General features: G+C 36.9%; 1 protein-coding gene across 1 annotated transcript in view; it reads left to right on the top strand.

Annotated features, from left to right (window-relative positions):
• Nucleotides 1-12,144, top strand: part of MBTD1 (mbt domain containing 1) — a 66,087-nt gene that overhangs the window by 38,817 nt on the left and 15,126 nt on the right. The window contains exons 8-13 of the mRNA XM_065896924.1: nt 6,455-6,572; nt 8,951-9,085; nt 9,354-9,442; nt 9,652-9,886; nt 10,495-10,550; nt 10,888-10,992. Coding sequence (XP_065752996.1) covers nt 6,455-6,572; nt 8,951-9,085; nt 9,354-9,442; nt 9,652-9,886; nt 10,495-10,550; nt 10,888-10,992 — 738 coding nt within the window. The remainder of the gene's footprint in view (nt 1-6,454; nt 6,573-8,950; nt 9,086-9,353; nt 9,443-9,651; nt 9,887-10,494; nt 10,551-10,887; nt 10,993-12,144) is intronic.

Raw genomic sequence — 12,144 nt, 5'->3', positions numbered from 1 at the left:
ATTAACTCAGTCTCTAACCCCTCTCCCTTTCCTGGAGGATGGGTGATGGGGCTGAAAGTTCCAAGCTTCTAATCATAGTTTGATCTATGTGGTGACCAGCTCCCATCCTGAAGCTATCTAGGGGCCCACAAAGAGTTGCCTCATTAGAACAAAAGACACTGTTATCACCCAAGAAATTCCAAAGGATTTAGGAGGTCTGTGTCTTGGAATTAGGGTCAAAGATCAAATATTAAAATAAAAGATACCTCTAGTACTCTTATCACTTAGATAATTACGAAGGCTGTTAAGACCTCTGTGCCAGGAGCAGGGCCAGAGACTAATACATACATTTTTTTATTTCACAGCTTCTAAAAGCACCTTTTAGCCTTATCTTTACTAACTGTGGAACAATCTCCAAAATACTACTGCAGTATCACATGCCAGTTAGGTACTCTACATTAATGAAATTCACAGACTATTTTCTCCTATTGACAATTTATGTTTGAACCCAAGAGAGTTGTTCTGTGTATGCAGAACATTTAGCTTTAAAGCATTCTTAATTTTTTTAATATTATAGTCTTTTAAATAGAAGCACTTCTGTTCCCCATTATTTGCCTTATAAAATCAAGTACAGAGAGTTCCATGGTGGCCTAGTGATTAGAATTCCGGGCTTTCACTGCCTTGGCCCGGGTTCAATCCCTGGTCAGAGAACTGAGATCCCACAAGCCACATGGCGTGGCCAGAAAAAAAAATCAAGTAGAATATGTCTTTCCTAAGCATTACAGCACAGGCCAAAATGTGCTAATATCAAATGTACGTGAATCATAAAAAGCTAAAATCATATTCCTTTAGTTATGTATTTACAGACTTCAGATTTCTTTTGTTTGGTACCTGGACTGTATACTCTGGTGTCTTGTTGATACTGTCATTGCCAAACCAGAAATGTAATCATCCTACTTTCTTCTCCCTTGAAAATAGTTGTAGTTAGGTATTTTTTAAAAAGGTCCTTTGCACACGTGCGTGCCATAACTTTAAAGCTGCGTTTACTATACTGTTTCATCCTTTCTCCACAGATATCACCTTGTATTGCTTACATGATGTTTTCTGGTTTGTTTGGGTTTTTTTTGCGGTACGCGGGCCTCTCACTGTTGTGGTCTCTCCCGTTGCGGAGCACAGGCTCCAGACGCGCAGGCTCAGCGGCCATGGCCCACGGGCCCAGCCGCTCCGCGGTATGTGGGATCCTCCCGGACCAGGGCACGAACCCGTGTCCCCTGTATCGGCAGGTGGACCCTCAACCACTGCGCCACCAGGGAAGCCCTACATGATGTTTTCTAATCCTCTCTTTGGTACCAGACCTGTATGCCAGCTATTTTGAAGGGGATAAGGTTATCCATATTTCTTTGCAACACATATTACAAGTATATTTTTGGATTTTAAGGACAAAAACAGAAACCTTTTTGTTTGTGTATGTGCGGTAACAGTAGCTTATAGTAAAACTCATGATTTATTTCTCAGGTCTGTATTTATTACTAAAATAATCTCTTTCAAATAAAATTATTCTTTGTTTTTTTTCCTAGCCTGAACCATGCATACGTAACTCCATTGAAAATTGAAAATAAATGTGATTTCACATCCATTTTAACTAAAGTTAGAATCTTCAGTATGTCAATCCTAGATTGCAAAACTTCTTTCTAATGGAAATAAGACTTAAATTAGTTTCTGGTACTTGTTAGTACTCCATCCAGTTTAGCTATTATGAGTGTTGCCACAAAATAGATTCTCTGCAGGAAAGCAGTGGACTCATATAATAAAACTCACCTGTTTTAAGGAAGGCCTGAATAATCTAGATTATTTTCATTTGATATGTTTTTTTTAAATTATGGGCTGTTTATGCCTTTCAAATTAGTAACCACTGCTTCCTGTCTCTTTTTACATACACTAGCATTCCCTCATTCTTAATCTTACTTTCACCCCAGACATCCCATTTTACTCTTGAGCTTTCCTTGTACTCCCTATCCCCCTGCTACCACCACCCCAAAACGTATTGGGATGGCCAAAAAGTTCCTTCGGTTTTTAAGTAAAAATAAGAACACACATTTTTCATTTTCACCAAGAACTTTATTGAACAACATATTCACTCTTTTGTTCCACTACCTTCTGCCATTTTTTCAGGCAGCTTCATAATTCCATCTTCCCAAAGCTTTATCTTTTTGAGCAAAGAACTGTTCCAGGTACCTTTTAGTCTTCCAGGGAATTGAAATTATTTCCATTAAGAGAATTTTGTAAAGACCGAAGTAAGTAGAAATCCAAAGGTGCAGTGTCTGGTGAATACGGCGGATGAATCAGAACTTCCCAGCCAAGCTGTAACAGTTTTTGCCTGGTCATCAAAGAAACACGTGGTCTTGTATTATCCTGATGGAAGGTTATGCATTTTCTGTTGACTAATTCCGGATGCTTTGCCGATGCAAAGTGCTGCTTCCAGTTGGTCTAATTGGGAGCAGTCCTTGTTGGAATTAATCTTTTGGCTTTCCGGAAGGAGCTCATAATAGAGGACTCCCTTCCGTTCCCACCATGTACACGGCATCACCTTCTTTGGTTGAAGACCAGCCTTTGATGTGGTTGGTGGTGGTTCATTTCGCTTGCCCCATGATCTCTTCCATTCCACATTATTGTACAGTGTCCACTTTTCATCACCCATCACAATTTGTTTTAAAAATGGAACGTTTTCACTACATTTCAGTAGAGAATCCCATGCAGAAATACGGTTAAGAAGCTTTTTTTCACTTAACTTACGTGGAACCCAAACACCAAAGCGATTAACATAACCAAGCTGGTGCAAATGATTTTCAGTGCTTGATTTGGATATTTTGAGTATGTTGGCTATCTCCCGCGTGGTATAGTGTTGATTGTTCTCAATTAATGTCTCAGTTTGATCGCTGTCAACTTCAACTGGTCTACCTGACCGTGGAGCATCATCCAGCAAGAAATCTCCAGCACAAAACTTCGCAAACCACTGACACGTTCCATCAGTCACAGCACCTCCTCCATACACTGCACAAATCTTTTTCTGCGTTTTAGTTGCGTTTTTACCTTTCTTGAAATAATAAAGCATGATAACGCTGAAAATTTTGCTTTTTTCCTTCCATCTTCAATATTAAAATGGCTACACAAAAATTCACCAGTTTTGATAAGTTTTTTTTTTTAAGTGCACACTGATATGACAGCTGTCACAATACAGTCTAACAAAATTGTTTCAAATGAAGTTAAAGACAACTAAGGGCTACTAGAGCCATCTTACGGAAAAACTGAACGAACTTTTTGGCCAACCCAATAGATTGTGTTATCAAATCAAAAGGTGAGTGGACTTTCTGGGGAAAGAGGGGTCGATTATTTTTTCTGTTTCTACTTCCTATCAGTTCTAGCAAATAATACTTAGGAGTTCTACTTTCTTTCTCGTTAATTTCCTATAATGTTTTCTCCCCTTTTTGGCCAAATAATAGTCTGTCTTTCTCTACTAGGTTCATTTTAGTCATCATAATGCCTATTCGTTGAAGTATTTTAATGGTGGCTTTTTGTATATTTGCCATATCATTATTAGGATCAATAATAGTTACCTATGTGCAACCTGAAGGCTAACTTCTGCCCACTTAAATTCTTTGTCACTGCCGGAGGTTGTGATTATCAAAAGCTGTAGGTTGTCAGCTCTGTGGAGGGAAATCTGTATTTCTCCCATAAAGCATCACATGTACAGTGTGTCAGCCCTCTGAGAGTCTAAATACTAGCCATCTGAGCTGTTGGACTATCTGGGAATATTCTTAAAGCACAGAAAAGTAAGAATCCCACCCAATTACTTTCTTACAGATAGACAGTCAGGTGGAGGTTATCATACATTTGTGTTGGGGAGCCCTCAACATTTGGATCTGGCCATGTCCTGCAGGACCTGATGACAGCGTACCTTGCAGGGAAGGAGAGTCGCTCCCAGATAGCCCTCACGAGTGGCCCTGGAGCAGGAAGTGGTGAAGCAGATCTTCTTGGTTTGGGAGGAACCTGAGGTGGACCTCTCGTCCTGAGTCTGGAAGGTAAATTTGTTGTTACCTGTAAATTATGGTTCTGCTAGTTCATGCTATGCCAATCCAGACTTTCAGAGGTATCCCTCCTGCCAGCAAGAGAAGACAGATGACTTGGATGAAGATGGCTCTCAAGCCCTGGGTCATTTAGTCTTCCACACTTAAGAGTATTCATTTTAAACAAAAGGGCAGATATATCTATGAAATGACTTTATTATTTCAACACATTGAGCACATACTATGCAATGACTGTGGTGCTCGTTTTTGTTTTTGTTTCTTCATTTTTTTTCTTAGAGTGAACCATATGGATTGGTTTAAGAGGGCCTAGCAGAACCACAACCTTACAGGCAAGAACAAATGTCACTTTCTGCTACTTTCTCCTATACCAATCCAGACTGTAGGGAGCAAAACATAACATCCCCCACTAAAGTGAGCATTAACTTTATTTTCTAAGTGAGCATATTGACACATTCTCTTTAGTAAAATGTGACCGGAAGTTATTTTCTCCAAACAATGGTTAAGACTTAAAAAAAAAAGTCAGTATGACATTGTCACATCTAGCTCAAAAGGGAGCCAGTCCTGTATGCCAAATTCATTTAACAGTGTGCCCACCTAACACACAACTTGTCAGCATAACCATGCTTCTTCCTTCTCAGTGAAAAATAAAGCCCATTCCACAAGCTTTGGCAGCCAAACAAAGAGGAATGGATAGCCTACCTTAATTTAATGCATACATTTCACCGCATCTGTCTGCTCTAATTGGTTCATCCTCACAGAAATTAACACATGGTCTTTGTGTTAATATATGGTAGCTTAATCTGTTACCTATCTTCTTTCCAGCCTCTCCTTTTCTAATCATATCTGCTGGCAATAGGGATGGCCCTACAGTCTAGAATGATATAGGGGGAGATAGCAGAACCTGAAGAGTCCATTCTTTCAATTTAAAAAAAGCAGAAAGAGGTAGTCATAATAGATGTATTATTTTTTTGCACAGCTCGGGAAGATAGTTATGTGTATCCTTCCAGAATTACAAATAGTTGAGATAGGCCACTGTCTCCAAGTGATTGAAGTATATTCGTTGCTTGCTACTTTAAAAAATAGCCATAAGTTGATTCTGTGTTTGGTTTCTAGACTTATCCTAGTTCAGTGTTGTTTGACATTTTCTTCCTCTCCTTCAGAAATTCCTTAAACTATCGAGAGCATGAGGGTTGAGTACTGTTTTAAGCTAATCCTGTTGGGTTAGCATCCACCCAAGTGTGAGCAGCCTTGCATGGAAGACATTTGCCCAGTGTTCAGATGGACTAGTTTGTGTGACTCTTGGATATCTTTGTTTAGTCATCTTTGAGCTTTGAAGCTATTTTGTCTTTTCCTGATTTGTTCATATTATCAGGTCTTTTATAACCTTACCTAATCCTTTTTTCTGTGATCAAGGTTCTAAATTGTATTTAACGAGGAGCTGATTATCAAGGACCGCAGAAACTGTTTGGTATTATCAGCATTTAAATTCCTATATTCATTTATTTGGTTTAGTTAACCATTGCTAAATTCCAAATAATTGTAAACTGCCTCAAATTTAAGGATTAAAATATAATGGAAATTGTAATTTGGAAACATATTAGATTTTGGAAAATCCCTTCATGGTATTCGTTTAATAGGTTTTCTGAGTCCCCATCTTAACCATTTGCGTGGAGGCCATTGATTACCAGATCTAACACTGAAAGTTTTCTCTTTGTTTATGTTAATTCCTGCATGAGAAATTTTGAAATAATAAATTATTTAACAATTTACCATGGTACGATTCTCCAAAAACTCTTCCACTCCACCTTTTTAATAACGTTTATCTGGTGCTTTTGCCACAGGTCAGTTGTAACAGACTATATTTCTATTCTATGAATTTAACTGAAGTTGAAAATATAGATAACTAAGTTTTGTTTCTCTTATGTTTCTGAAACCACGTTGCTGATTGGAATTATCTTTCTTTCTGCTCTTTGACCAGATCTTTTAAAATTAGAGGTTAAGGTAAAGTACATTCATTCAGTTCATATTAAAAATAATGAATTTCTTAAATCAGCTTTTTCCTTTGAAACCTACTGTCAAGTTTGTAATTTGGATTTTGCAAAAATTGCTGCTCAAGTCTTGTTTTAGGGCAGTTTTGAATTTTGAACTCGACATGGATCTATTCTTATATATGTGAATTCGCTTCATCTTGAGCTTGTCCCTGACATCAGCTTTTTCCAAATAGAATTCTGTGACACAGGGAATACCAATTATATTTTTAGAGAAAAATGAATGAATTAAACGGTATTTTTAGTTTAATGTTTCCATGATTGATAGTAGTGCTTAATTTTGAATGATGTGTTTTAGGCTTTATTTAATAAGATGATAATTTAATAATTTTTATATGACAGGCACCTATGGGGACCTGCTGGGGTGATATCTCAGAAAATGTGAGAGTAGAAGTTCCCAATACAGACTGCAGCCTACCTACCAAAGTCTTCTGGATTGCTGGGATTGTAAAATTAGCAGGTGAAAAGCATGTGTAATAATTTACTTTAAAAATGTCAGTTATATTTGTAACTTATGAGAAAGCATATTTGTAAATTTTCAAGTATTGCCAGATAAGTGTGATGTAGGGCAGAGGTTAGCAAATTTTTTCTGTAAAAGACCAGACAGTAAATATTTTCAGCTTTGTGAGCAATGCAGTCTCTGTCACAACCATTTAACTCTACCATCATAGCATAGAGGCAGCCGAAGCAGTACGTAAATGAATAGGCATGACTGTGTTCCAGTAAAACTTTATTTATTGTTACGTGTCATAAAATATTATTTTACCTCTGATTTTTTTTTCAGCTATTTAAAAATGTAAAAACCATTCTTAGATGGCAAACTAAAAAACATCAGGCAGTAGGCCAGATCTGTGGGCCATATATAGTTTACCAGCCCCTGATAGAGGGAGATGCTTTGGAAAGTAACAAAAAAATCGAAGTACTAAAAAATAGTGATATGGTCCATAATATGAGAAGTAAACTAGTGGTGAAAATTTCATCTATTTTGGGTACTACCTTTTTCTTCATTCCCACCTCTTCCAAGTACCCCAGCCCTTATTACATTGTTGCTCATGAAGTAAATGCATTAGGTGTCTGCTGTGTTAGACACCGTGGGCAGTTGACATGCAGATGTATAAGATTTTTTTCAGCGAGCTCACATCTGCTAAATATTGAATACGTTTTAACACAAGGTGCTTAGTGAGTGGTGCAGTAGGACACTAGTGCTTCAGAGGGGGAGCAGCCGCTCAGATGATAAAAGTTGTCCTGAGATTACTGGTAGAGGTATCTTACTCCTCCTACTCTTTCTGGGCTTATCTCCAGCCATTCTCCCCCATACACCCTGCGTATTGCTCCCTATGTACTGCTGATAGACTTAATTTACCTAAAAATGATCTCAATTCCATCTTTCTGTCTTTAATGGCTTCTTTGTCCTAAAGGATCAGGATGGTCAGCATTTACAGCTATTGATGAGTTTCACCATACACCACTGACAAGATTTTTTATTGTCCCCCAACATAAATGATCTGTTCTTGTGAGATTAGTTTTCCTCCTCTCTCATACAGCATGTTCTGTGTCACCTCCATGCCTTTACTCACTCTCACACTCTCACTTACCGTATTTAACCCAGTTCAGTTCTCACCTTTTCCTTGAAACATTTCCCCAGCTATATAAGCATTCTCTAAATGCTTGTATTATGCTCTACACCTTAATTGAAAACAGCAGTATATATTTTTTGCTTGATGTTTAAATCAGTTGCATTTAACTGGCTCTAAAGATCAATGTATTTAATATCCAAGAATTATTTCTATCTTCCATCTGGTTTTACATTTCTGTTTTATCTAATTGCAACTTATATCTCATTTTAAGCCCCTTTAATGACATGTTAGAAGTGAGCCTGATATTGATCCTGAACCCAGAATCAGCAACAGTTAGCAAAGTCATGAGTTGTTCTGTGAATTATAGAATTTTAAAACTAAAAGTTTAATGCTATAAATTTTCATCATAAATATTAACACATGAAAATGCTGACTGAACTTAGCTCCCAGGCTGAAATACAAGTTTATTGGGCCTTTTTTATTCCACTAAAGGCCTTAAATTAAACCTTAATCTATTATCAATACAAGGTTTATTAAATTATAAACTATATATCATATACTATTTGTTCTTTTCAGGAAATAATTCTTCCAATTTGTTTAGTACATATAGATTTTAAGTGATTTCACATATTTTATTTGTGTTTACGGAACTTTTTGACCTCGCATTTTCAAATCTTATTTCCAAATAAACAAGACAGAAAAGTTTAGGCTCCTAAAGGAGCCACATCCAAATTATCCAATAATAATTTGGTCACCTGATCACTTGGATAAAGCAGTTTCTTTGAAATGTACTTTAACTGGATTTCTGTGACTTAACAAGGTTATACTAACTTACCACAGTCTTCTTTATTTCCAAAACTACACATTCTAATAGAACTTTCCCACCGCTCTTTTCACTGAGAATTTCTTTTGTAGAATTTAAGAAACTATGGGTCAAGTTGAAATATATTCAGAGGAGTAGGCCGTGCTCTGAAAACAGTTAAACTAATGACATTGTTCAGATAGTTCTCAAAGCTTCATCTATACCATTAGTGACAGCAGCCTCTAGGAACGTGTTATAAATGCAGATTCTCAGGCTCACCCAAGATCTACTGAATCTGGATCTCTGGGGTGTGAGGCCCAGCTATGTGTCTGTTCACAAGCCCTGCACGTGAATCTGTTTCAGATGCTCACTGACATTTGACAACCACTACCAGCAACTATATCCTGTTTTATTTCATGTGGTTTTCTTATTATGCGGCAATTGCTTTGTTGGTTTCAGGCTACAATGCCCTTTTAAGATATGAAGGATTTGAAAATGACTCTGGTCTGGACTTCTGGTGCAATATATGTGGTTCTGATATCCATCCAGTTGGTTGGTGTGCAGCCAGTGGAAAACCTCTTGTCCCTCCCAGAAGTGAGTAGCTTCTTTACCCCTACTATAGAGTATTTGCACTTTAATGCAGTTTTACACTTAGTAACGTTAAAGTGACATAGAAATTAAAATAATGTTTTTTTGGTTTCAAGTAACTTACTTGCTAGTAAGACATGCTTATTTTCCCTATTTTTGTTACTCTTCTTGAGAACTTTAATCGCAGGGAAATTTGTTACTTTTTTTATTTTAACAGTTTATGAAGCAATTCTGTTCTTTGCTAAAGTGTAACTGGTTATTTCTTTTGTTTTAGCTATTCAGCATAAGTATACAAACTGGAAAGCTTTTCTAGTGAAACGACTTACTGGTGCCAAAACACTTCCTCCCGATTTCTCACAAAAGGTAAAGACAGGATCTTAGAAAGGACTGAAGTGGCAAATGAGAACTCTAAAAAATGGAATAACTTCGAAGTTTTTTAAGGAATTGTTTCAATTAGTGAGTCAGATGACCTATGTTAACTATCGAGTGCGCTCGGTATTTTTATAGTACAATACTAAAATTATTTGTAGACCTTTGTCATGAATTCCCAACAGTTCTGCTTTTGTTTCAAGGTTTCAGAGAGCATGCAGTATCCTTTCAAACCTTGCATGAGAGTAGAAGTGGTTGACAAGAGGCATTTGTGTCGAACACGAGTGGCAGTGGTGGAAAGTGTAATTGGAGGAAGATTAAGACTAGTGTATGAAGAGAGTGAAGATAGAACAGATGACTTCTGGTGCCATATGCACAGCCCACTAATCCATCATATCGGTTGGTCTCGAAGCATAGGCCATCGATTCAAAAGATCTGGTAAGCACCTGTCACAAGAACTCCTGTTGAAAATATCATTGAGGCTAAATTGTACTACTTGGTTATTTTTCTCTGCAGAATAGCATAGATCAAAACTAGTTGCCGGGGCTGCTTATTCTACCTTAATTAGGAAAGTTTCACACCAGGATATTAATGTCCTAACAGTTCGTTTTTATTCCTTCCATTTGTGCTCAAGTAAAAAATAATGCACTTTTGGTCACAACTACATTTGTTTTTCTTACACTTCTTTATCCAGTCTGTTTGAAAGAACTGAAGATAGCCTTTCCCTTTCCATTCAATTTTAGTTGAAATAGTGAAATTAAATGTGGTTAGACTTAATAGTAAACACATTAAAACATACTTTCTAAAGTTGTAATTCCCTAACTAGGGAATTTCCAGCATTCTGATTGGCTGAATGTATTTAACAGCACATGTACTCTAAAGAGAGAAAGACTTTTAAAGAATATTATTCACCATAAATGTAGAAGGCATGTATTTTTGCCATGTTTTAGAGTATACATACCTTGTGAGTTTGAAACCTTCAAAGAAACGTGGTTTTTGGTCTTCCCACAAATGCTGACAGATTAGTATGTAACTTTTCCTTGTAGATATTACAAAGAAACAGGATGGACATTTTGATACACCACCACATTTATTTGCTAAGGTAAGAAGTTTTTGTAAGAACTCTCATTTGTAAATTAGGTTTGAAATAGGGTTGTGGGTTTTTTCCTAATATTATGGAAATCGTAATTACGTATGTTCACCTAAAAGGATTAAGACCTTGTAATCCATATGTGTCACAACTGTTGATTATAATTATTCTTCAATTCTATTTGCCTGAATTCTCTCTATTCCCTAATGGAAGTTTGAGTTATAATATTAGGTAGGTAGGAGAAGACACTTGGTATTTTCATCTGGTAAACTTCTTCAACTTGGTATTATTTTAATTATTAAACTGTTAACACTTGTGACAGTAGATGTACTTTCATGTAATTCTTTAGGTAAAAGAAGTAGACCAGAGTGGGGAATGGTTCAAGGAAGGAATGAAATTGGAAGCTATAGACCCATTAAATCTTTCCACAATATGTGTTGCGACCATTAGAAAGGTAAGAGAATAGGTTTTAAAATATAGAAATGCAGTTGTAGGAGCTAGGTTTAAGGTAATAGGAGAAGGAGGCCCCTAACGTAGTCGTTTTGACATAAAATGTGTACATCTGCATCTTCGCTGGGGAGAACGTTGCTAGTAATTTCAAAATAGACTTGAATTCTCTTAGGGGCTTTTCTTTTTATATATCTTGTTGTCAAGATTGTTATCTTGAGTCTGCTACCTTTATTTTATGGAAGTATATCCTTAAGTTAGAGGAGGAATATTTATTTAACTTACTTCCTGGTCAAAGCTTGTCCAGCACAGAATTTGTAACAAGGCCAAGTTTATCTTCAGTTTCCTATGTTTCCTTTGTGTGCTTTTTTTTTTTTTTCCCTTTTAGTAGTACTTTACTTCTTCTTTTCTCTTTTCTTCTGTCTTCTGAAACTGTTTTTATACAAAGATGTAGAAGAGTGGTTCTCAATTCTCAGTAGGCATCAGAATCTCCTGGGGAACAAAAAAAATACCATTGACTAGGCCTCTTCCCTGACCCTGCACCCCCATTCTGATTTAATCAGTCTGGTTTGGGACCCTAGCATTGGTTTTTTGTTTTTTTTTTAAGTCCCCAGGTGATTCTCAGGTACAACCAAGGTTAAGAACCATTGATCCAGAATCTGCTTACATAAAGGTGTAACTAAATTGTGATTTGCATTTCAACACAGTTTTAAGCCTTAAGCCAGAAGAATTAAAAACAGTTGTGATGGCTGCCATGTCCCAGACACTTGTGTTCAGGTCACACAGCTAGACCAGACAGGCTCCAAACCCTTGTTCTTCTTCTTGACCTGACTAGTGATCCAGACCACCTGGTACTATTTTAAACATAGATTTCCATGACCTACTCCAGACCTACTCAATCAGAATCACAAGAATTATTGCCCAGATATCTGTATTTGTTTAAAAAATAAAGAAAATAAAAAGTTCTCTTGGTAATTCTAGAAATCAGCCAGGTTTGGGAACCAGCGCCATGCTCTATGTGAAAGGAAAATAAGTGTCCAGCGAGTAGAATACCCAGCTTCACTCAGAACATACTTTATAAATTCTTGCCATGCTAGGTTTGGTTTGGACTTTAAGAAGCTTACAGTCTTGTAGAACGAGATAAGATGTATGAAAATAA

Source organism: Phocoena phocoena, chromosome 19 (assembly GCF_963924675.1).
Source record: "Phocoena phocoena chromosome 19, mPhoPho1.1, whole genome shotgun sequence".
NCBI lineage: Eukaryota > Metazoa > Chordata > Mammalia > Artiodactyla > Phocoenidae > Phocoena > Phocoena phocoena.
The sequence above is the reverse complement of the archived record's forward strand: the minus strand, read 5'-3'. Positions and strand labels throughout refer to the sequence as shown.